The 25,360-nt window shown below is 44.9% G+C and overlaps 2 protein-coding genes across 5 annotated transcripts in view; one reads left to right on the top strand and one right to left on the bottom strand.

Moving 5' to 3' along the window:
- Positions 1-376: 376 nt before the first annotated feature.
- On the bottom strand, positions 377-9,251 carry cbll1 (Cbl proto-oncogene-like 1, E3 ubiquitin protein ligase). Its single transcript, XM_056277080.1, has 6 exons — positions 9,205-9,251; positions 7,885-8,049; positions 7,260-7,366; positions 5,759-5,842; positions 5,593-5,666; positions 377-2,468 (listed from the first exon to the last, which is right to left on the bottom strand). Exons 1-6 carry the CDS (start codon positions 9,215-9,217, stop codon positions 1,466-1,468), a joined length of 1,446 nt encoding a protein of 481 aa, XP_056133055.1. The 5' UTR covers positions 9,218-9,251; the 3' UTR covers positions 377-1,465.
- Positions 9,252-17,438: 8,187 nt separating this feature from the next.
- Positions 17,439-25,360, top strand: part of LOC130109097 (serine/threonine-protein phosphatase 6 regulatory subunit 2-like) — a 33,139-nt gene continuing 25,217 nt past the window's right edge. For all 4 annotated transcript variants that reach the window (XR_008809970.1, XM_056275834.1, XM_056275833.1 and 1 more), the window contains exons 1-5: positions 17,439-17,923; positions 21,435-21,604; positions 22,081-22,335; positions 23,230-23,416; positions 24,266-24,403. Coding sequence is in view for 3 of the 4 variants with exons in the window: in XM_056275834.1 (XP_056131809.1) it covers positions 22,109-22,335; positions 23,230-23,416; positions 24,266-24,403 (552 nt within the window). In the remaining variant the exon portion in view is untranslated. The remainder of the gene's footprint in view (positions 17,924-21,434; positions 21,605-22,080; positions 22,336-23,229; positions 23,417-24,265; positions 24,404-25,360) is intronic.

Raw genomic sequence — 25,360 nt, 5'->3', positions numbered from 1 at the left:
AGTTATTTCAAATTTGTGCCATCACTAACTTTAAGGGTTCGAATCCCCGTGTTACGTCCGGCTCGGTCGAGCGTCCCTACAGACACAACTGGCCGTGTCTGCGGGTGGGAAGCTGGATGTGGGTATGCGCCCTGGTCGCTGCACTAGCGCTTCCTCTGGTCGGTCAGGGCGTCTGTTCAGAGGGGGAGGGGGAACTGGGGGGAATAGCGTGATCCTCCCACGTGCTATGTCCCCCTGGTGAAACTCCTCACTCTCAGGTGAAAAGAAGTGGCTGGTGACTCCGCATGTGTCGGAGGAGGCATGTGGTAGTCTGCAGCCCTCCCCGGATCGGCAGAGGGGGTGGAGCAGCGACCAGGACAGATGCAGTTGGGGAGAAGAAAAAAAAACAAAAAACTTTGGGAGCGTTCACGTTACCTTTTCACAAATTGTGTAGTTGAGTAAATATTTAAAAAAAAAAGTTAATATTTTTCCAATAAAATCACTGTTTACAACTACAATGTCCATTGTATCACAATTATGTTTATCAGATGCTCTTCATAAAATGCTTTGCATCAGTAAAATGGGTTTAAGTCATGGGGTTCATGTTAAATCCTTGACCAGTCTGACACAAGAGAGTCCAATTTTTAAATATTAGTCCCAAACAACCCTCATGACAGCTCTCAGAAAAAACCATCGGGTACAAAAATACTTGATTGAAACATAAGTGGAATGAATTTAATGGAAAAACACAAAAAAAACCCATACACACCCAGAAGACTATCTTAAATAAAAGATTTTAAGATGGACTCGTAACAGGACATTAAGTCAGAACAGGTATTATGCTGGACAGTTGTCTGTAGTAGTGACAGGAAGTTTCTGTGGTCTGGTTTTAGCTCTCGTAATATCGACCCGAGACGGCTTTGTCATTCTTTTTCTAAGCGCTGTGGTTATTTAGGGATGCAGACTCCATCTTTCATTTCCATCCTGCTTGACTGAACATCTTGTAAAATATATTCTCTCTAACATCACAAAACATAGCTTTTGTCCGTAGCCCAAAACGTTAAAGTATTAAAAAGTTCTGCTGTCAGGGACCACATACCTCTGGAGTCATCTTTCACATACGTGTATGAAGCAAGGGTGAGATTAGAGATCTTTTGTTGAAAATTTATTGGAACACAGTCGACCTCTTTCGATGTACATACGCGTGAAATCAGTTGACATATATACAGAAATATTCACTATGAGCTATTTAAAAAAAAAAAAAAAGGAAAATTTCTCCTCCTCGTCTGAGAGTCTAAAGCGTATTCATGACCAAGTTCGTTACAGGTAACTCAAATGTCCCCCCACACACATTTGCAACAGAGCAGTTTTATCAAAACGACAGTCCTACTTCCTCTAACCCTGAGGTTTCACTATCACATTGTTTAGACGAGTGGTATGGATTAGACTGACACAGTTAAACCACTGCCCGTTCACCTACTTGGTGTTACTGGTAATATGGCCTGTAACGGGCCTGGTCAGGGTGGTGTGGTCCGGGCATCTGCCCCTGGGGTGGGGGGCCCTGCATGCGTGGAGGAGGGGGACCTCTCGGGGCCGGCCACATCCCAGGACTGAGCCCCCCTGGCTGGCTAAATGGGGGGCTTAGGGTACCCTGGTCTTCAGAGAACTGCTGCATGGAGTTAGGGTTATAGTGGTGGGGTGGGGGGGCACTGACTGGGGGGCCACTGTGCTGGGGCGGAGGTCCTGGGGGTGGGTGGTTCATGTAGGGGGGCATCTGGCCCATAATGTGCCCTGGTGGAGGGGTGATTGGAGGGGGAGCTGAGGACATGGGAGGAGGAGGCGCCTGGTTGTACACCATGTGTGGCGTCCCAGAGCCCTGCGGAGGGTGCTGCATCGGATGGTTAATTGGTGGGGGAGGAGGGGGTGGGGGGCCATAGTGCTGCTGAGGTGGTGCCATCATGTGGTGGGAATGGGACACTACGGGTGGCTGGCTGGGGTACTCCCCAGGATGATGGTGAGAAGGCTGAGCAGGGCCTGGCCCAGCCGGGAGGGGGTCCCGGGAGGATGATGAGTCGTCCTGGATGGGCACGGTGATGAGGTTGCTGTGTTTACGTGTGGTCACCGTGGCGATGCGGCTGAGAGCTGAGGCTTGGGGCGGGGCATCGTGAGAGCCTGGCGGCGGCTGGCCATAGGGATCGTGACCCCCGTGCTGGAGCTGTGTCTGCATGTGCACATGGTTTTTGGGGAGGTGAGGCGGGGGCACGCGGAAGCGGTCAGGGACCTCAGATGCTTGGGGCAGGTGCACGGGCTCCGGGCGTCCACCAGAGGACTTAGCTGCTCTCATGTGCCGGTGGTTGACGTGCGCTTGTAGGTCACGCTGGGACAGGTACGTGCGCTTGCAGCCCTGCACGATGCTACACATGTAGAGGGCACCTCGCTGGCACTGCTCAATGCGCTGCACCGGATCTGTGCAGTTGTAGAGTGTGAGACTGGACAGAAAAACACACACTATTACTAGTACATAGCAGCAGCAGAAACGCACATGCATAGACCGTAGACAAAATGTTTATTTCCAAAGTGCAACTTGTATATTCATTAAAATTTCTGTGTTTAATTCTTTAGGTTAAAAGGTTTGGTTTTTTTTTCACATATAGATTGCAAGGTTTTCAATACAAAACATATTTCCTCCAACTATTTAAAAACTGACCACTGATTCCAGCTTATAGAACAAGTTGAGTATAAAAAGTTATTAAAAATCTGAATTTCAATGGTAACCCATGATGTGACTTTCACAAAAAGAATAATTTTGTTTGAGTAAATGATAATTTTCTCCCCTTTCAATGAAGACCATGTAAGAAAATCACAGAAGAATCAGTTCATCTGGACACAGCGTTTACTGAGAGAGAAACATTTCATCACTCATCTATACGACCTCTTCAGTCTCAGCTGACTGCAGGTATCCCCACCTTACCTCCATTATTGAGCATGCATAAAGACATTTTGACTCATTTCGGCGAGGACTGCCTTAAACTTGTACGTGAGTAAAGGGCAAACCATAATATGGCAGACTACAGGAACCACCTGAGATTCAGCCTCAGGTGCAGACAGAGCGGGATTACGCCTAAGAGCCTGCAAAAGAAATCTTTGGTCAAGGGCCACCGAACTAACAAGATCCTCCAGAAGGCCCGGAGCCAGCTGTTGAACAAACGGGTGAGACAAACTAATTTTACCATCGGCACTTTGAAAGCCAAAGAAGAACAGATCCAACAGAGACTCAACGCTGCGTCTAGATGAGACCACTTTCCAACAAGTGATTGAGTTCATGGAGAAGGCTTGTTTAGCACAACACGGAAAGTTGAAAACCATGCAGCAAGAGAACTTCGACCTACTTGCTGTACACGAGACATCGACAGACAACGGACGCGCCCTCAACAGCAGACGGCGAGATGGACACCAGACACACACCAGCGATGTGGACAAGTGGGTGAAGAATCTGTCCGACAGACAACTCACCCAGGCGGAGAAAGACATCCTTGCTAAGGGGCTGAATTTTGCAGTCATGCCGAGGCAAATCCCGCTAGTAGAACTGTTCACAGCCACGGAATCAGCGATCCATAAAAACAACATCATGGACCTGGAAGTGGAGCAACTGTGAACGAAAGTTTCAGCCTGCCTCAGCAATGCAAAGGCGCCGCTGTCCAACATCAGCCAACAACATCAGATGACAGGAATGCACTCACGGCTTCAGTAAGGACAATAACATCATCCTTTCGGCACACAAAGGCAGATGCATTGTGGTATTAAACCAGACAGACTATCGTGAGAAATTTATGAGCCCCTGAAATGAGATCCAGGCAGTGGTTACAAGAAAAAGGTGACATGTTGTCTGAAGCCGTTAGAACAGGACAATGCTATTGACAGAATTTTGTACCATAGATTATACCCAGAGGAAGCTACACCTAGTCTGTATGGTTTACCTAAGCTACATAAACAGGATGTGCCATTATGACCTATTGTTTGTATGATTAACTCAGCGACCTACAACAACTCCAAGTTTCTGGCATCTATTCTTAACCTGCTGGTAGGCAGTAATGAACATCACATTCAGAACACTGGATTTTGTGGATAAGGTGAGGGACATCATTATGGGAGGGGATGAAACAATGGTCTCTTATGATGTTACGTCTCTCTTCATGTGCACTCATGTTGATGAAGTAGTGGAGGTAGTCCGTATGAAATTACAAAACGACCCCACCCTTAACACTGACCAAGTGTGTCTGCTCCTGAAGCTGTGTCTTCAATCCACGTACGTCACATACAGGGGGCAGTACTATAGGCAGAAGCATTGGTGTACTACGGGTTCCCCAGTCTCAACTATAGTGGCCAACTTGTATATGGAGGAAGTGGAAAAGAGGGCTATCCAGGGACACCACCTCGCCACCGGTTCAGATTTGCGGACGACACCCGAGTTAAAATTAAATCTCGGGGATGTACCACATTTCACCGACCACATTAACCATGTGGACAAGTTCACCAAGGAGGATGTGAAAAATGACCGGTTAGCCTTCTTAGACCGTGAAATTGTATTTGGTGATGGGAGACCTTTGATTGTTGAAGTTTACCGTAAACCAACACATACTGATCAGTATTTAAGGTTTGACTCTCATCATCCACTGGAGCACAAACTAGGAGTCATCAGGACGCTGTACCACTGAGCTGACAACCTCCCCACTGACACAGCAGCTGGGGAAGGGGAGAAATCCCACTAGAACAGGCCCTGGTTAAGTGTGGTTGTCCTGAGTGTTTGTCAAAGACAGGAAGACATCTAAACAGTGCACCAGCCAGTCGAAGAGAGGAGAAGGACAACAGCTGCATAAGCATAAACCAGTGGTGATTGTATGTGGCAGGAGTGTCAGAACAGCCGAGATGCACATTTTCCCAACACTGTGTGTCTTTTGCTTTCAAACCCCAAAACACACTGCGCCAGAAATTGGTCCACCCCAAGGATCAGGTTCCCTGACACAAACAGAGCAATATAGTGTACGCTGTTAAGTGCCGGGAGGATTGCCATGACTTGTACATCAGGGAAACCAAACAGACACTGGCCAAGAAGATGGCACAACACAGAAGAGCTAACGGGTCAGGCCAGGACTTTGCAATCTACACCCATCTACAGGCCAGTGGCCACTGGTCCAAGGATGAAGATGTGCACATCCTTGACAGGAAGGAACGCTGGAACGGGCAGTCAAAGAGGCCATCTATGTGAAGAGGGAATGAACATCTCTGAAGCAGGGGTGTGTGTGTGTAAGAGTACATCTGTCGCCATCGTCCTTCCCAGCTCCTCGTGATTTCTGCCTCTCAAAACACAATCCAGGTCAGAGTATTTTTGATGTTGTTTGACACCCCACCACTTAAAAGACTTTGAACATCTTCACACATGGTTGCAGACTTAACTGTATCATCCAGAGTTCAAACCCGGCCTCAGTCCTGGCTGCATGTCATCCCCTCTTCCTCAACCCATGTTTTTCACCACTCTCCTTTCTACTGAGGCAAAAAAACTCCCAAAAAATAATGTTTAAAAATTAAGGGCATTTAAAAAAAGACAGCACATACCCTGGGCACATCTTGTCTCCCTTCTTCTCATGAAGCAAAGCGCAGTCATAGCAGAAGACATGTTTGCATGGGATCTGAGGAATTAAGTGGGGAAAGATTAATGGTGGCATTTTCTTTGAGCAGCTCTTGGGCAAAGATGCTAAAATTTAGTCTGGGACATACGTACCATCCGTCCATACAGCTGAATAGGAAGGCCACATTTATCACAGAAGTGAACAGGTACTTCATCCTTCTCGCCAATCAAATTCAACTGTTGGGAGACAGGTCAACACTACAAATAACCATCCTTTCTTGTGAGATTCTGATGTTCATCTTTTCAATTGCCTTCTTCTACAGGGACATCATAAGTCAGGGTCAGCAACAGGGACACAACCACTAAGGATTTAGGGCCTTGTTCAAGGTCACTTAGGAAGCATAGCTGTTACCACAGGAAATTTAAACCAGACCCTTTAATGTAAGATGGTATGGCGAATCGCATACCTCCCCTCTACCCTTGCAACTGTCATTAAACACCACAACCTCTGACTAATAGATTCAGAAGACAACAGAATTATTAGCCTATTTTGGCTGTAATTGATAAGGCAAGTAGTTCTGCCTTTGTCAATTGTCTGGCTATTTTCAAGCTCATTAACAGGCAAGAGGCTTTATATTCCCTAGGCTTACCTGCTAAAGTGGAAGATGGATGAAAACATTTACACGCCAGAAATATTTTTTTACCTGGCCAAATAATTCAATTACACCCCAATCACAAATCTAAGTGGCCTCTGTCATGGAAATTGCCTGTAAAAACTCAATAATCACGAAATAACACACAAAACAGATGGGCTGAGGATTAAAATATCTTGTATAGACATATATTGGAGAGAATACCTTGATACGGAAGTCAAAGGAAATGGTCTCCAAAGAGCTCAGTGTCTTGATAGTTTTCAGCAAAACAAAGAAGTCTTAAATGATTAGCCCCTTGGTGTTTAAAGACAATCAACCTATAGAAAAACTTTTGCATACAGTAGGGAAAACTAATTCTAGCAAGCGTCAAGAGTTCAACACGGGAATTACTTTCTATAGAAACACAGGCAAACGGAAACACAAGACTCGGGTCCCCTCGAAGATTTCCCATTGTGATTTATCTCATGACGGCACATTTCTATCTCCTGACACCACATAACACAACCTCCTTTAAAGTATTATTTGGCCAACATGGCAACACAGGCATAAAGAAACAAACACACTGAATAAATTATAACTCTTAGTGTTTCATGTTAGTTTCCTTTCACACCTCATGCAATTTTTGAACAATTCCATTAACAAAACAAGACGTATTACTACAACAAAACCTATCATAACCTATAAAACAATTGAAGCAGTTATTCTCACAGTGCATCACAATTAATTCTCTTCAGTTTCATCATCTTTGAGCAATCAAAGAAATTGTGTCTTTGTTTGCGTTCGACCAACACGAAGAGAAGAACAATCCCCCCTCCCTCCAAAAAAAACAAAACGTATTAGAACGAGCCCAACTTCTGACAGCACCTGAGTCACCTGTGCCTGTACCGAGGTTGAGTGGTGCTGGTTGTAGTAATGTTAGCATGATTTACTTCATCAGACTACTAAGAGGCTGAAGCGCTGAGAAACTGAACAAAACTTGGATGGAAACATAGTCAATGTACCTTATAGTCCCAGTAGAGCTGCTGGGGGAATCTTCTTTGACTTGCAAAAACATCACCAGCCTTGGAACCGAAGTCAAACCTCTCTTCTTGCTTAAAGCCAAAGCCCTCTATAAAAACAGAGATATTAAGGAGGATATTTGAGCCCCAAGTCTTTCCTAAAACTGGGGTGGGTTGAAAGACTGCAGGAGGCCCTTGAAAGTCCATTAGTAAAATTGTTAAAATCCACATTTCATTATGTACACTAGAGTTTAGCATTATACAAGAACAGAATTGCTAAGAAACCCAGAGGAATGTGAATCGGAGGTGCAGGTGCTGAGCATTAAAGATTTGAATGAGTCTAAATAGTAACCTACGTTGAATATCATCCCACTTTTCATTTCACTCTGATAAGAAGTGCCATTTCATGCCACTTGTGAAAAAAAATCCAAATAAAACTATAACATTTGAAATACAAACATGCTATCCATTGGGCTTCGTGAAGTTGTGCGCATTTCCTTTCAATTTGATTGAAACTAGATCTTAACAGATGGTGGAATGGCCCACTATCATATCAACACCATCATTAATAAGATAAATTATAAACAAATCTTGTCCAATTTTGTGCTGTGAGTAAATAAAAACATACCCTCCTCTCCAGCCTGAGGTTTGGATGGCCTACTAGCTGGTCTCTGAGTCCGGGGCTGTGGTTTGGTCCTTAAGGGCTGTTTGGATATGAGTTTGATGGGGATTCGTCTGCGGACATCTGGCCCACCCAAACTCCCAGAGCCATCACTTCCCTGAAGATCATTATCTGCCGAAACAAGACCACAGGACACATCTCAGAGTGCGTGTTATTCTTTGTTTCCACACTTCTGTGCTGTGTTTAAAATTAAATGCAGTCTATGATGAGCATGTGATGGGGAAAAAAGATTAAATTGAATTTAGATTTAGCAGCTATCCAATTCTGAAATGCAATAAGTAATGACATTAAAAAGTAGGTACTTATTTTTACACTATGTCCACCTACTCACACTTAAAAAAGATGAAAACTGATGGTGGTGTAGAGGGGCTGAAGGTGGAAGTGCTATAGTAAAATGCCACAGCCCAGCATCTAACAAGTCTACACACAGAGTTTAGTTGGTGTGTAGACCGGCTTGTCTATTTGACTCATATTTTACTAGTGGACCCCATGTGTGTCGCCTACGTCACATGGGTGTGGGCGTCTTTGATGCTCCTGTATATCCGTGGGAAATCGGGGGGGGGGGGGGGGGGGCTGATGGTAAAGCGCGTTTTTCCCCAGAGAAAAGCACAGATTTAATTCCTTAAAATGGCCATGTGATGTGGTCTGATTTTTTTGTTGAATTTATCATGAGGCCATTCAGCTCTACCATCCTAGGCCCATATACCAACATGTTTTCATATCAAAACACCTGAAAATAGAGGGGGGGGGCGGCTGGTGAACTTGAGTAAACAATAGCCATTATTACAAATACGGTTTAGGCAGTGGTTATGCAGTGTTGATTTTGTTTGCACTTTCTAATGACATTTAGGTCCAGATCACATCATTCTATTTCATTACCATTTCATACATACTCTCGGGATTATTTGGGTTTCGGTTTTTTTTTCTATTTTACATTTACCCGCTTCTATTTTAATCGTTACCCTCTTTACACTTTCACTTCTGATAAAGGCAATGTGCTCTATCGATAGTTTGAATCACTGATTGATCATCGGCTACGATTTGTTAGCTAACTGATACTAGCTGTGCGTTAGCATTAGCCAGCTAGCTGACCCAAGGAAACGCCAGTGTTGACGCTGCTTGTCGGAGGTTGGGTACGATAACATAATAGTCGGATGTACACAGTTTGCCAATTAAACTTTTACATGTAACTAATAGGATGCGCGATGAAAATAAATAGCCTAAATTTGTTGGGCTACAGGCGGCCACTCGGGGTTTTTCGCTTACCGCTTTCGTCCATGATCCAGGATCCAACAAACCAACGCGGTGCATTGTGGGATACAAAGGCGATGGTGGTGGGGGGGTGCAATAGTTTGGGAAAATCCTCAGGGGATTTGCCCGTCAATTCCTCATTAGAGGTCGTAAGAGCTGTAAAATCGATACGCAGGGTATGAAACGCGTTTTCTGTATTTTATCGTACATTTTTGGGTCGGCCATAGCTGTTCCTCGATTTATACTCCGGTTCCAGCGGTGGCGGTAGTGCGCCGGAAAGTTGTTTGCCAAACGGCAAATTAAAAAAAAAAAACCCAGAGGAAGAAAGTCGACGAGGCCCTGCCGCCGGTCAACTTGCGCGACTGGCAACTTCGTGTAATTTGGGAACCTGTCTAAAAAAAAATACGTAAAGTGCAAATAGGAAGAGTGTGGTTTTCAGATGGCTAACTCTACAGTCAGAAAACCCCAAACATCGCATTCTGATATCTGGTGTTTCTCAACCCAGTCCTCAAGGACCCCCCTATCCTGCAGATTTTCATTGTAACCCTGCATAGGTAGTCCTGCTTGTACCAATCATCTCGCAGCACTTAATTATGCAAGGTGTGCAACGTCTGACAAATGTCATTGCTGATTGGTTGAATAACTACAAACAGGTACCTATTCAGGGTTGCAAAGAAAATATGCAGGATAGGGGGTCCTTGAGGACTGGGTTGAGAAACACTGGTTAAGAAACAGTGATAATGAGAGCAAGGGAATGCCTCCCCTCTGCTCAAGATCTTGGTTTGATGTAATGAAAACATTTACATCAAAAATCAGCAGCAAACACACATCTGATAAATAGGCTACTCTTAACGAGTTTGAGTCTAGGCCACTGTGGGGTTTTTATGCAAAAATAGGCATGTATCATCATCGACACTATAATGTGTAATAATTGCATTATTCCTTAATAGTCTCAGGATGTTACAGTATGCTTGACTTCAAAAAAAAAAGTATGCTTGACTTCAAATCTTGACCCCCGCAAGATGTTGATGCTGTCTTACCAAAACTGACATAATCTTTATTGGCCCTATATTGCTTAATTTTTAGAATAAGTGTATTAACATGCCTTGGTAGACTGACTGAAAGAGTAGCCTGTTAATGCTTTAAGTCTAAAGTCTTTGAATTTTCTCCGACCTGGCCCCAGAATGGTGAACCAAACTCTCGGCCTCCATCGAGTGACTGACCCGTTTACTTAAATAAAGACGCAAATCCTTTTCTCTTCAAGACTTACCTTAATCCTTACATGGTCTCTAAGCAAGATTTGTAAACTGTGCAGTGGCACTTCCCAGATATCTGGGGTGGGCTACTACTATTGTGCCCTTACTTATTGACACCATTATTAACATTGCTATTCTCGTGCCTTTCTTACCTGCACTTGACATTTTACGCTCGCATTGCACTGATATGTCTGTCATAACGATAAGTAGCCATGTAAATCTACATTATATTTTATTTCTCCCATTCACCGTCTACTGATGATCTAAAAGCATACTTGGATTAAATGAACTTGATATGTACTCATAGTAATGATATAATTAATTAGTGTCATTCGAATGTATCTGCTAATCACTGACTCTTTTGTAAGTCCCTCTGGATAAAAGTGTCTGCAAAATGAGTAGCCAAATCATAGTGCTTTGCTTAATGACCTCATTTGTGGAGTTAAAATAGTCGTTGTTTTGATTTGTCAGAAGGTCGGATGAAATCGTATAACTGCGTCCAGTAACATCCTAAAGACAATTATGAAGTGGTCACTCACCAAAAGAGAGTCTAGAGTTCACTAGTAGCTTTGTCACTGGCCATGGGAAAATGATAACGTGCAGCGTGTGTACCTTTTCTGGTTCCTGCTGAGTTGCGTGTGAAAAGATACGTCAGTCCTCCACTCGTATAAATCTTTGAACATGTGTAGTCACTTTTCTCTCCTCTTCCACACTACTGCTACTACTTTTGGCTGCTCCTGTTAGGGGTCGCCACAGCAGATCATCCGTTTCCATCTCTTCATGTCCTCTGCATCTTCCTCTGTCACACCAGCCACCTGCATGTCCTCTCTCACCACACCCATAAACCTCCTCTTTGGCCTTCCTCTTTTCCTTTTCCCTGGCAGCTCCATATTTAGCATCCTTCTCCCAATATACCCAGCATCTCTCCTCCACACATGTCCAAACCATCTCAATCTCGCCTCTCTTGCTTTGTCTCCAAACCGTCCAACCTGAGCTGTCCCTCTAATACTATACTCGTTCCTAATCCTGTCCGTCTTCGTCACGCCCAATGAAAATCTTATCATCTTCAACTCTGCCACCTCCAGCTCCACCTCCTGTCTTTTCATCAGTGTCACTGTCTCCAGGCCATATAACATAGCTGGTCTCACAACCATCTTGTAAACCTTCCCTATAACTCTGCTGGTACCCTTCTGTCGCAAATCACTCCTGACACTCTTCTCCACCCACTCCACCCTGCCTGCACTCTCTTCTTCATCTCTCTTCTGCACTCCCCGTTACTTTGGACAGTTGACCCCAAGCATTTAAACTCATACGCCTTCATCACCTCTACTCCTTATATCCTCACCATTCCACTGTCCTCCCTCTCAGTCACGCATATGTATTCCTTATTGCTCCTACTGACTTTCATTCTTCTTCTCTCCAGTGCATACCTCCACCTCTCCATGCTCTCGTCAACCTCTCCTCTTCTACACTGGTGACCCCTATTCACTCTTGGATGTCTTCGGAGTTCTAGAACATACAGTATATCAACCAACGCAGTAGTGCTGAAATTGCCAGAATTTTGAGGGGAAAAAATGCTGCCACATGGTTCATATAGGCTGCAGCACAGTTTGCTCTCAGGGAGAGAACAGTGGAGGGCACCAAATATTTCTACGTGGTTGCTTCCCTCAGCAGCTCCACGGCCACACAAGTGGTGAGTTTGATAGAGCACCCAGCTGCTCTTAACAAATATACAGCATTGAAAAATCACCTTAAGGACACTTCTGATCTGATGGAAACAGAATGTGCACATAAACTCCTCTCTCTCCCTGGGCTTGGCAAAGAGCAAGCTTTCAGCGTTGATGGACCACATGCTCTCTCTGCTGGGGGATCACAGGCCATGCTTCCACTTCAGGGACATTTTTATGCAGCAGTTCCCAGAAAAGGTTCGACTGCCCTTGGCAAATAGCAACACCACTGACCTACGTCTGCTAGCTAATGAGGCTGATACTTTTTTTTCCTCAAGTATAAAGTGTTTTGCTGTCGCCTTACCCTCCACTGCCTCCACCAACATGGCATCTCCATCTCAGCCAGCCAATATCCATGCTGCCCATCTACCTCAGAAACCTGCAGGTTTGTGTTATTACCATGGGGAATTTGGTTCAAAGGCTAAAAAGTGTGTGCCACCGTGAAAATTCAGTCAGCTGGGAAACGGAGTGGCCGCCACTCGTTAGCAACAATGGGTGCCGACCTTGCCAAAGGGTTGCTGTTCATTGCTGACTCTATATCTGGTCGACACTACCACCGACACAAAAGGACCCGCCCTGGAGGCAGCTAATGGTAGCACAACCCCCGCTTTTGATAAACGCACTCTACTCCTGTTTTGATGGGCAACGTTTCACCTGGGATTTTGTGCTGGCCAGGGACCCTTCCGCTTACGCTACAGTGCAGTTTGTGCGTTTAATCAAAGAAAGTTGAATCAGTTCATCTGGACACAATGTTTATTGAGAGAGAAACGTTTCATCGAGACTGAAGAGGTCACTTAGATGAGTGATGATTTGATCTTGGTTTTCTTACCTGGATTATTGATCATGCATAAAGACTTGTGTGTTTAAGTACTAGTTAAATACCAACTTTTGGTTTGTCACTATTTTTCCTAAAATCAATGATTAGTTCCTTCGTTTTTGATATGTTAAGGTCGAGGAAGTTATCATCGCACCATTTAACAAAGACTGCTAGGCCACAACCATGATCTGACTCTGAGCCCTGGAGAAGAGACAACAGGGCAGTGTCGTCAGAGAATTTCACAAGATAGCTGCCCTCTTGAGAAGTCCTGTAGCTGTCTGTGTACATGATAAAAAGCAGGGGGGACAGGACAAAACCCTGGGGTGAACCCGTATTTGAGACCTCGGTGTTGGACATATGTCCATTCACTAAAACCTGCTGGATTCTGTCCCTTAAAAAAATCTAAACGCAACATTCAAAGTTGACTTGGTCATTTAAAATAAGAAGCAAGTCGGTCAATCAAAATATGAGGCGGCATCTTCTTAAAAGCTGAAGATAAATCAGCAAATAAAAGTTTCACATGAGATTTGGGTTTCTCAAGATGCTTATACACTCTGTGAAGGATGGGGAGTTTTGCATCCTCCACACCTTTTCCAGCTTGATAAGAAAAGTGCAAGGGGTCTAGTTTGCTATCAATTAAGGAGACAACCTCATCTTTTAAAATCTTCTCAAAATGTTTCATCCCAAGGGATGTAGGTGCTCTGAACTCATCTAGCTCCTTGGGACTTTTCATTTTGGAATGGGTATCACAATGGCTGTTTTCCAGGTTGCAGGTATCTGGCAATGTTTGACACACATCTGGAAGAGTTTAGTCAAGACCTCACTGAGCTGGTTGGCACAACAGCGCCCACAGATGGCATCGGGGCCAGCAGCCTTTCTTATGTTCATCCACTTGAATAGGGCTATGACACATTCCTCGGATATCGCAATACCATTCTGATGTACAAGAGACCCTCTCAGCATGGAAACATTATCAGAGACATCAGACCTTTCAAAGCGAGAGAAAAATGAGTTGAAAGTGTTGGGCAAGTCAGCATCCTCCACTCCATTTACACTGATGAATGTCTTGGTCTCTTGCATATTGATTAATGGAGGCCATTACTTTGATCCCTTGCCAGGCTGCTCGAAGGTCACCACTGCTATAGTGCATTCCTATCTTTTTCCTATACATCATTTTGGCCTTCCTTATTTCATCCCTCACTTCTCTGGAGACAACCTTTTTCTCCAGAGGATCACCAGAATAAAAAACAATTTTCTTTTTGCTGATAATTTAATTTAAGCTCTTCAGTGAGTTTGTTATTTGAGGTAAGTAACAACCTTCTTAGTTGGGATGACTGAGTTGACAGAGAATGTGATTGACATATGATGAGACAGCGTCAGAAAATTCATTAATGTCATCATAAGCATCATAAAAACATTGTCAGTCTGTGCAGTCGAAGCATGCTTGATGAGAGGAGACACTGTCCTCTGACCGGGTCTTTACTGTTTTCTCCACACACTCGAGTCGCCCTGATGGAGGGTTTGTGGGCGTAAGTAAGGTACACAATATTGTGATAGGACACACCAAAGGAAGGCATGGGCAAAGATTTGCAAGCACCACTCACTGAACCATAACAAAGGTCAATCATAGTGTTTTTTGTGTGGTAGCACAAGTTCACATACTGTTCATACATCCTCAAAGTCTTGTTTAATCTAGAGTGAATAAAACCCCCTAGGATAAATTTGGGGGCACCCAGGCAGATTGAATCTAGCCTTTGCGTTGTATCAGCAATCAGCTGTGCAGCAGCAGATGCATTGGCTTGCAGATGTATGTACACAATCGTGGAAAAACAGCTGTTGTAATTCACGTAGTTCAAGTAGTAAGGGCAGAGTGAGACTTTCAACAGTTCAATATCGGGGGTCCATATCCACTCCCGGACCACGACGGTGTTACAGTACCTTTGGTTGATGTAAAAACACACTCCCCTCTTCAACTCTTCTTGCTAATCTCCGGAGACCGGTCCAGTCAAAGTGGGCTACGAAACCGACTTATTGTCAGGTCCTCATCCAGGTCTGAGTCACCGAACCTTGTTTCAGTAAAGGCAAGAAGTTTCCTTCATTTCACGTTTGAATTTGGCCCACGCTTTCCGCTCCTCTACCTTGTGTCTGATAGACTGCACACTGGAGAGCAGAATTGTTGGCCGTGGAGCAAGCCTGCAGTGATCATCGAGGTTAAAATTCTTGAGTCTCCAGCATATTCCCCCCATTCTCCCTCTTTTTTGACAGTTAGTCTTTTTATCCAGTCTGTACAGCTCCCTGGGATGCTCGCTGGCACAACGCCTCCTGTCGAAGTCCACAGAGAAAGAAGAAGCTCGTGGCTGAGAGCAACTCTCTCGGTCACGCCACGGTATCCAACCACGCCATGGCAGGAGAAAATGCCCAGAGGTAGCGTTATCACACATAAGAGTGCAAAGAACTCCACAAACGTCCCATAGTTCACATCAACGAATCTCTGACATATATCTTCACACAGACACACACACACACAAGATGTTAAAAACAATTAGGCTGTTTCGGGTCGCACACTGTGAAGTGCCCCTGCACACACCTCAGACAGCTCCGACCTAGTGAATTCAAGTATAGCACTTTTGAGGTGAGCTCTTAGCCCTCGATCTGGCCATTCGTCACATTTTACATTCTCTTAGAGGCTCGCCATTTCACGGCATATGTGGACCACAAGCCATTAACATTTGTCATGTCCAAGTCGTCTGAACCGTGGTCAGCCCAGCAACAATGCCACCTTAAGTTTATCTCTGAGTTCACCACAGACATTCAACACTTAGCTGGGAAACAACCCGTTGGTTGGCTGTCTCGCCCGTCCTCTAACTGAGACCATCCACCTGGGAATTGACTAAGTGCGTGTTGCCATGGACCAGGTTTTGGACCCGGGGCTCCTGGCCCTCAGGACAGAGGCTACAGACCTATAGCTGGCTGACGTACCTTTCTTGGAGGCAGGGGCTGCACTGATCTGTGACATCTCTGCCTCACAGGTTTCCTCAGTGCTGGAGACGGCAAGTTTTTGATTCAATCCACGGCCTCGCGCACCCGGGCAGGAAACCCACACAGTGTCTAATTGCAGCTAAGTTTGATTGGCATTGCGTGAAGAAGATGTCCGCGAATGGGCTGAGACCTGCGTCGACTGTCAATGCATAAAGGTCCATCACCACATTAGTGCCCCATTGAAGCGCTTTACAGTCCCGGAACGGCGTTTTGACCATGCTCATGTAGATCTTGTGGGCCCTGTCCCTTCTCCCAGGGGTTTCGCTCGCCTTTTAACCATGGTCGGTCAATAGAACCTCAAGGTGGCCAGCGGCAGTTCCACTGTCATCCATGACTATGGCTGATGTGGCACGCGCTTTCATTGGCACTTGGGTTGCCCATTATGGTGTCCCTTCAGACCCGTCCTCAGACCGGGGGGGCCCCAGTTCACCTCTGACTTTGGTCTTCTATCTGTCAGGGTTTGGGCGTTTCTCTCCACCGCACCGCAGCTTACCACCCACAGGCCAACAGGCTCCGTGAGCGTTTCCACCGCTCACTGAAGGGTTCCCTCAAAGCCATTCTGCAGGAAGACTCAGGTTGACCGAGTTCCACGGGCGATGCTGGGGCCCGGTGCCACCGGCAGACCTCCACTCATCCTCCACCGAGCCAGCCATGTTTGGCCAGCCACTACATGTCCCAGGAGACTTCGTCCCTACTAAAACCGTCCCCTGGTCGGCGGAAGACCAACGCTCCTCTGTCCTTGATGCTGCCCGCGCATTTCCTGACCCCACCTCATCCCACGGGTTACCACTTCCACCTGACTTACAGATCATCAGGGGCCACAATACGCCACCCTGTGGTGGTCCTTATCAGATACTGGAAGCCGGGGCCAAAAGATTTCTCCTAGACATGGGGGGGGGGCTAACCCGCTCGGGTCTGTGTGGACCGTCTTAAACCAGCTTACCTGGACGTGGGTCACGCCGTTGAGGTGGCTCGGCAGCCCTGTAGGGGCCGCCCCCCCCCCCCCACAGAACCCGATGGCTCTCTCAGCCACTCCCCTCCCCCTTGTCCTGTGCCTGTCCCGACTCCCGGCACACCAGAGCAGTTCCGGGCCTGCGATCCGCGTGACCGACCGGTTAACACGAGCCGTAGTTGTGAATTCTGGGGGATGTGTGACGTCACTCAGCAAAAGCGAGCTTGCCTGTGTTCGAGCCACAGGTTGCGTCGGACGTTATGTCGGTTACCGCGGCAACGTTATCACTGGCCGTGGGGAGCAATAAACGTGCGGCGTTGTCCCCTTTCCGGTCGCTGTTGAGTGGCGTGTGGAAATAAACGCGAGCTGTCCGCCCGCACAGACCGCCGCCGAGCGTGTGTAGGAGTTGTTTCTCACCCCTCTTCCACACACTTCTTCGCTTTTCTGCCCCTGGCTACAGGTCGGCGCGCGTCCCCGCGGACTAAGCGGCCCGTTTGCGCGCTCCCGTGACCATGTCGCCATTTTGTTTCGAAAAATATGACTGAGTTTTTCCTGCTTTACGAGCTAAACTTAGCTTCGTGCCCGACCAGTTTTGTGAGCGAGTGCGAATCGTACGCGTTATATCAGAAGTAGTACCTAAGATTATGTAAGCCAGGCGGACATGAGCGATAGAGAACCGCGGGTTTGATAAACTTCCAGGCCACGTTTGATTAACGTTAGCTAAGCTAAGCTAAGCTAGCTTGTGCTGTCGCGGACTGATCCCCCCCCCCTTCGTCAAAACAAACCGATCCTCTCGCGAGCCAATGTAAGCTAGCCAGCTAGCTAACAGGTAGCGTTAGCTGGATAGCAAGTGACCTAACGTTAGCTGGCTGCTTGACGAAAGACCATCAACCATCCGGCACGGACGAGTGATTTATATCTGACGACATTTTTATCTTAAAAGGTAAGTTTCTAAACTCAGACGTCGTGATTCAAAGCACTTTTTGTTTCGCTGACCGCCTCGTCGCTGCATTTTTTCAAACTTAACCGTTAGTTTAAGAGCTAGCTTAAGTTGGCTAACTTAGCTTGGGACGTTTTAACTACTGAGCTAATTAGCTGACCTGCTAACTGCTAGCAACAACGCTCAACGCTAGCTAATTGAAAGGTTGTTAGCAAGATCGGCCACTTGGCTAACAAACTAATATTAGTGTCACTTGGCTAACTGCCCGACAGAAGTAGAATTACACGTTCACCAACTCAGTTGGCAGGTTTGCAGTTACAAGTTGCTGACGTTGATATCAAGTTTATTTATGAACTCGCATCAGATTGAACTATTTATTTGGTGATGCCTTTTAATGCCGTATTACTGATCAGCAAACGTTAGCTTTACCAGCAACGTATGACACTCAGTTGCCTGAGGCCACAAGTAACGCAGCACGACTAGTGAAGTTCGTAAAAACAAAATGTGCATGTCAGTATCTAGTAATATTGCTTTATGAATATTGGATAATCTTAGTGGATGCAGAACGTGTTTCAAATGGGTTTTTTTTAGAACTGGATTCACAGAGTAGCAGATTATACAACTTTAGTTGTCGGAGGTTTTCTGGAGTTGAAGTAAACAGAAATCTGAGCTCATACCAAAGGCAGGTTGATGTGCCTTACATTCCGGGGCTGCGACCGATCAGTTTTCATTTTTTTTAACTGTATGTTAGTGTTCGTTCGTGTGTCTGCATTGTAAGTCTGCCTACAGAAGGTAACCCTCATTACCAAAACATGAGTCAAGAATATCGAGGCAACGTTGTTGTGAATTAAATGTCAAATCTGGATGTTCTTGCGATTACCATTGTAACAGTCTGGATGTACATGCAGCAGAAAAATAGGTTACACCATGTTTATTTCAACCGAGACGGGCAATGTTCTGAGTAAGTCTAGTTTTATAGACTACGTTTAATAACCAAGGTTGACTAAAGTGCTGTAGAAAATCAATAAAGAAGCTAGCTGATGAATGGAACAATTGACAAGAGTGCACATGACAAACAACACCTCAGGTATACGCCTGCTAGGGGATATAGATGGGTTTTTAATTGGGATTTCAATACATGGGAGTAGATTGGGAGTAAGTGTGTGTGAAATATACCTGTTCAAATGTTGATAATCAGTTGGTACACTTTAATGTAGGGCCTTTAGCATTATGTGAAGGACACTACCTTGCCAGTACCAGTAGCTCTGTATTTGCATGCTGTGAAAGGATTGCTAACTAACGAAGGCCAACCGAAGTGTAGTTGTTGCCCTTAATGCTGGTTTCACCTCGTTGTAACATGCCTAATTACAGTCTGTCGTTGGGTCACAGAATCCAGTTGTGTACCCGGTGGCCATTGTTCCCCTTTTCGTCGTCTATTCTACATGCCAGTAGATTGTTTTTGTTGAGGTTTGCCTCTGGTGGGTTCTATTTTGGATGTAAAGTTGAACGTTTGCTTTCCTGTTCAGTGTCCACAGGGAGCGTTCTGTGGGGTTATTACTGCTCTTGTGTACTCTGTAAATGTATGCCAGATGGACGCTGCTGCACGTGCAGGGCAGGGTTCTCCTCTAGAAAAATAAATAAATAAATGAAAAGGAGGAAGCGCTTGGATTTCCTCCCTCAGTTTTACTTCCATGGTTTGACAGTTAGCAGCATGTTACACAGATGTGCACTCTTTCTTTGATGAAGTAAGCACATTTAATTTTTGTCGCTGCTTGCTTGCTTAGGGGTCTAGATTAGCTTCCATAGTAACAGAAAAAGCCTGAACATATTCATTATCTGACAGTGATTATGCCATGTATTTTTGATATTATCTGATAATACAGTATTAAAAACTTGTATTGTAGAACTTGTGAGACAGGATAAAGAAATTTTGGCCGCTTCTTATTCATTGAATCTCTAAGTTTAGTGCAATGAGTGTGCAGGCAGTGGCTGCTTGCGATTTTAATGTGTCAAGCAGCAGCAACTAGTTTCATTGGTTGGGTCTTGGTGAGGCAGGCTTGCATAGCCCTCATGGTCAGAATTTTGTCTAAACCTTCTGCACTATATTGAAGAGATTTTTTTCTTTTCTTTCAAAAAATGGCAACAGTCTATAAATCCCTGTAGGTGAACTTGATCATATGTGGCTTGAGAGTGACCTAGGCCAACACTATTGCTTAATGCATTTTGCTTTTGTACCAGGACATCTATGAAGTAGCTTGCACAAAACCAGAGACTACTCAGGTATATTGTTTAGTAAGGAACGTTAATTTTTTGCATGCTTAATTGACGTATTCCTTAATATTTCCATTGTGTAGACTCAAAACCTTATTCAAGCAGACATGGGCACTCTAATTAGGTTTGGTGGCGCTCTTAAAGTCATGGCTGGCATTGCCCAAATCTTTTTAGGCTATCTCCTTGCTTTTAAACTTTGTCAAGCCATTTCAATGTGATCATGATAGACCCAAGGGGCAAGTTACTACATGGAGTCAGCCAAGGAGTGTCATGTCATTTTCTCATTCATAAAACTGAAAGCTGCATTCTTTAGTTGTGTAACAACTTGTGGGGTTGAATTGCAGAGGTAAAGATTTAGTCAGGCTCCTCCCTAACTGCATTGTCGATACCCATTCCTGCGATGGACGCCAAGGTCACAGCCCTGTGACTAATCAGTTAGTGTCCCTCACACAAGTCCGTCCTTGGTAGGTTTACGTTGTGGGTGTATTTTTAGGAGAAAGAACCTGGAAAGTTTTTCATAGTAACATTGAATGCTTAGACAACATCCCCTGTGGCTACATTTTCCCCCCCTAATCAATGTTGCATCACAGTTTGCTTGAACCTACATAAACAATAAGGCTATGTAGCTTGATTACTAACTGCTGTAAGATTCAACCAACATTTCCCTCTATATGAGATAAATTAGATTAAAATCTCTAAATGTTTGTTTGGCCTTGTTAATTGCATGAGTAAGAAGAGAATTGCACAATCAAAAAAGATATTCAGTTTTATTTATTTGCAAAGTACAATAAATGTATGAGCATTTGTCTCAGTAGGGTGGTACTTTTAACATATCAGCAACTTGGGAGTTCTATAGTTAACAAACGGGCATACAGAGAACAGAATCTCAGTGTTCAGATATAGACAGTGCAAGATAAAGCGTACACCAGGGGTGGGGAATGTTCTCCAGAAAGGGCCAGTGTGGGTGCAGGCTTCTGTTCCAACCAACTTCCAACCAAGCAGTTACAATCTGTGTCTACTAATGAACCAGTCGAATCTTTGCCTAGGACCTTTCTTAATAGACTCAGGTGAGTAACTGGTTGGTTGTAACAAAAGCCTCCACCCACACTAGCCCATTCTGGACAACATTCCCTACTGCTGGTATAGACTGTAGCTTTCTCATCCTAATACATATACGTACATTTGGATGCAGTATTTGTGTTGGTTAAAAGTTATGTCAAAGTGGCAACTCTTTTCTCCGCAGGTTATGGTGAGGTCCTCAGCATCCCATCTCCTAAAGAGGCCTGTGTTCCAATAGGAGACTCATGCTGATAAATGCCAGGCCTCGCCACACACTCTGCCGTCTACACAAACACAAATGCCTGCCTGCCCGTGGGGGAGGTCTGATTAAAGATACCCACATTTCATCCACTGGTATGTGTGATCTGTTAACTGGGCAGACATGGCCCAGACTCAGCAGTCACACTGATGGGAATAAGGAACTGTGCTGCTGTTTTTTAGCTCTGGGCTTACATGTGTTTACATCCTATTTCAATCCTCCTGCCATCCTCTCCACCTTCACCTCAAACTCCCTCTTCCTTCTCCTTGGTCTGTCTTTTATTGTTTCTGGGCACTGCCACGCCTCTTCTCTCCTTGCCCTTCTCCTGACCCTGTCGACCCTGCACCCCCACCCCACCACCTCCATCTCTCCTCTTGTCTTTTCTTCCCACTAATTCTGTTCTCTTCTTTTCTCTTCCCTTGTCATATCTTGCTTACTCCATTCCCTTCCTTATTCCCCTTTCCTTCTCCTCTCTTCTCTTCCCTTGTAATGTTCTCCTCCTAACTCTGTTCTCCTCTTTTTCCCCCTCTGCTTCACTTCTGTCACTTTGTACACCCTCAACCCCTATCAGGGCTGTGTCCCCCGTCCCGGCAGCCACCATGTTCTGGAAGTTTGACCTGCACACCACCTCCCACATCGACCAGCTGCTGGACAGGGAGGACGTGACGCTGAGGGAGCTGATGGAGGAGGACGATGTCCTCCAAGAGTGTAAGGCCCAGAATCGCCGGCTGCTCCTCTTCCTCTCCCAGGAGCACTGCATGCAGGAGCTAGTCAGCCTCATCACCACAGAGCCCCCTGCTGACCTGGAGGAGAGGAGCCGCTTCAAGTGAGACTAACTGACTGATTGGTAGAGAGTAGACAGAGGGTTTCACCTCAGGAATGTGGATGAAGAAAAATATACAGTAGCGTAGTAGGTCATATTCGGTTATTCATAGTTGAATTATCTTACTTGTGCAGAGACTCATAGAGCTGGCAGAAGAAACGACATCAAGATTAACATTAAAATTGCAAGCAAACAATTTATCAAACAAAAACAGAATAAACAAAGGAAAAAAAGGTCATATAAAATAAGTTTTTTTCCGATACATGTGCACATTGGGCAGTAGCCCAATAACTAATCTGCATGCTAATGATTCATGACTACAACCATAGACAGTGTATAGATCCTTTATCAACTTCAGGCTCTCGAGGCGAGACCAACTTGTGTGGTTCCAATCAATTTACAGTGGCGGGAGCCCAGTAAAAGAAGGTTCTTATTCATTTTTATGTTCTGACTCTCGTAAACAGTTAAAAAACAAATCTCCTGAATAGCTAAAGAAGCAAATCTTGTAAATGCTCTTTAATATTTTGTTAGCGATATCAGTGGACAGTGGATGTTATGGTGCGGCCATAACATCGGTACACAAAAGAGCCACGCATATCTATGGCTCTGTTAGCGACGGGCGTTGGTAAACATCAGAACAAAGAGCCACGCATATTGATAGCTCTGACAACGACTCCTAGAGGATAAATTCTGAGTCTCATCACCAGCCAGTCAGACTAGCTTGGTCTAGTCAGAAAGGCACGAACTGAGGAAGCCTCTTGGATGAGAGGCGAAACGTCTTCATGGATATATACCAAGTCCAGTTGCACTTGATACAACTCCTTTTGATAACCATGACCTGGATGAATGAGAACATTCACAGACATCAGTGGACACTGTATTCTGTATTTTCTTCAGGTTCCCCAACATAGCTTGTGAACTCCTGACATCAGACGTGTCCATCATAAACGACAAGCTTGGTGGGGATGAGTCTCTCCTCGAGATGCTGTACCACTTCCTGGAAGAGGACCCACCCCTCAACCCCTTGTTGGCCAGCTTTTTCAGTAAGACTATTGGCAATCTCATTGCCAGGAAAACTGAACAGGTAAGTGGAAAAAGATCATAAACTCTCCTAATAATGGTCAGTGGTCTCTAGTCATGTGCCATTGAGGTCCAAGAGTTTGCAGGTAAACTGTATTTATTGTTAATTTTTTATTCATCAATTTGTCATATATCTGGTCAAAACTGAACATAGGGTTGGGTTGTTGTAACAGAGAACAGCGTTAAGTATTCAGAATACAGAAATGAAGTAAAGTATTCAGCCCATATTACAGTTGGAATATCAGTATTCAGATTAGTTATTTTATAAATTTTTAGGGGAATACTTTTGGAATACCCTCCTAATCGGCGTCGGGTAGGACTATCTGTTCATCTTTGGCTGAAAGCTGAAAAGAAGGACATTGTCTTTAAAGGGTCAGTTTAGGCTGCAGTCTACAACTCGGCTATAATAAGAGGCATGGAAAATATCCAATTCGTCGCAACAGATTTGCTCTGTGCATTGTAGCTCATGTTGTGTGTCCATGTGTCTGCGTGCAATTCCGGTGTGTACATTTGCGCTTCTGTGTCGTAGCCTATTTCTCATTCATGCAACATAATCATAATGATGATGATAATGATAATCATGTAAATAGTGAGATGAGGCCTCTGAAAAGCCCCCCCGCCCCCATGGTGAAACTTACAGGCCCTGGTGCCGACACTGCTCCGAATTAAAAGTAATCATGCAATCTTTTTAAAACACATTTCCTCCAGCATGCACTACACGTTGGAAGAGCACAGCAGTAATTAGCAGATGGTCAGCAGACATACTGAGATAATGGCATGGAGATACCAGTAATGCCACCAGCCGTTTTATCCAGTTTGTGGAGACTAAAATGTTTAATGCATTTCTGTAAAGGTGATCTCCTTTCTGAGGAAAAAGGAGGGTTTTGTTGGTCTGGTGCTGAAACACATTGACGCCTCCGCCATGATGGACCTGCTGCTTCGCCTCATCAGCTGTGTGGAGCCTGCCCCTTTAAGGCAGGAGGTCCTCATTGTAGGTTATCTTTATCAATAAAGTGTATTAGTGTATGGTAAACTTAGAAAAATGCTGTTGTGTTAAAGTGAATTGCTAAGTGCATATAAAAGAAGATAGAATTTGGAAGTAGAGATGCACCGATCGATCAGCCTGTAACCAGAATTGGCCGATTTTCAGCTTGATCGGCCACAATCTCGGAACCTAGAGGTTAAATCGTTTGACAACACTTTAGATCTGGGGACACCAGCCACTACTTCGGGGCTTCCAGTGTAGCTGCTGGCTGCTGGCTTCTGTTTCCTATAAAGACTTCCTCTTCCATGCGTCCGTCATTGTTTACAGCCAGATTAGCAACTTGAGATGCGAGAATGGAGTTGGAGTTGAGAGACAACTTCTACGACCGGATTGTTTCACAAGTAGTCGACAGGAGTCGAACGTTTTCTCCACACAATACACAAACATATTACTTTTTGTAGGTCCAGATGACATTTCAGCCAATGCGTTCCGTGTCTTTCGCTCCCCACACGGACTGTTACCAACATGCAACCAAAGTATTTTCCTGTAGAAATTGCCACATACTCAAACGTGATTGGTCAGTACTACTTGGGACTAAAATGGAAACCACGCCGCACGATGGTTCATGTCAAGCACACAGCAGCACAGACAGTAATGTCACAGCCACACACAAAATCACTGAAACGTGTTGTCAAAAGCAGTCATTTACTTTGGGAAAGTAAAATATGTTAGATAAAGTGGGATATGCTGCAATTCATTTTCAGTTTGGCTTTATTTGTACAAAAAAAGCTCTGCCCAGTAACCTGGAGCACTTTATTTTGAGATTTGTTTGAGTGAGAGTGAGAGAAAGTCCTGTAACCTGGTGCAGTTTTGGAGAAAATGTAGAAGTTATTTAATAGTCCGTTTTTTATTATGAACATGCAATTGAAATTTCCGTAAAAGCAAAGTTACACAAATTTTGTG

This window comes from Lampris incognitus, chromosome 3 (genome assembly GCF_029633865.1).
Source record: "Lampris incognitus isolate fLamInc1 chromosome 3, fLamInc1.hap2, whole genome shotgun sequence".
Taxonomy (NCBI): domain Eukaryota; kingdom Metazoa; phylum Chordata; class Actinopteri; order Lampriformes; family Lampridae; genus Lampris; species Lampris incognitus.
This window is presented reverse-complemented; position numbering and strand designations above follow the sequence as displayed.

Excerpts from the sequence above, each read along its gene's own strand:
- cbll1 (XM_056277080.1), bottom strand. Across the intron at positions 7,367-7,884 it reads ACCTCAGGCTGGAGAGGAGG|AGGGCTTTGGCTTTAAGCAA; the intron begins GTATGTTTTTAT and ends CTGTTTTTATAG. Across the intron at positions 2,469-5,592 it reads GGAGACAAGATGTGCCCAGG|TCTCACACTCTACAACTGCA; the intron begins GTATGTGCTGTC and ends TTTTCTGTCCAG.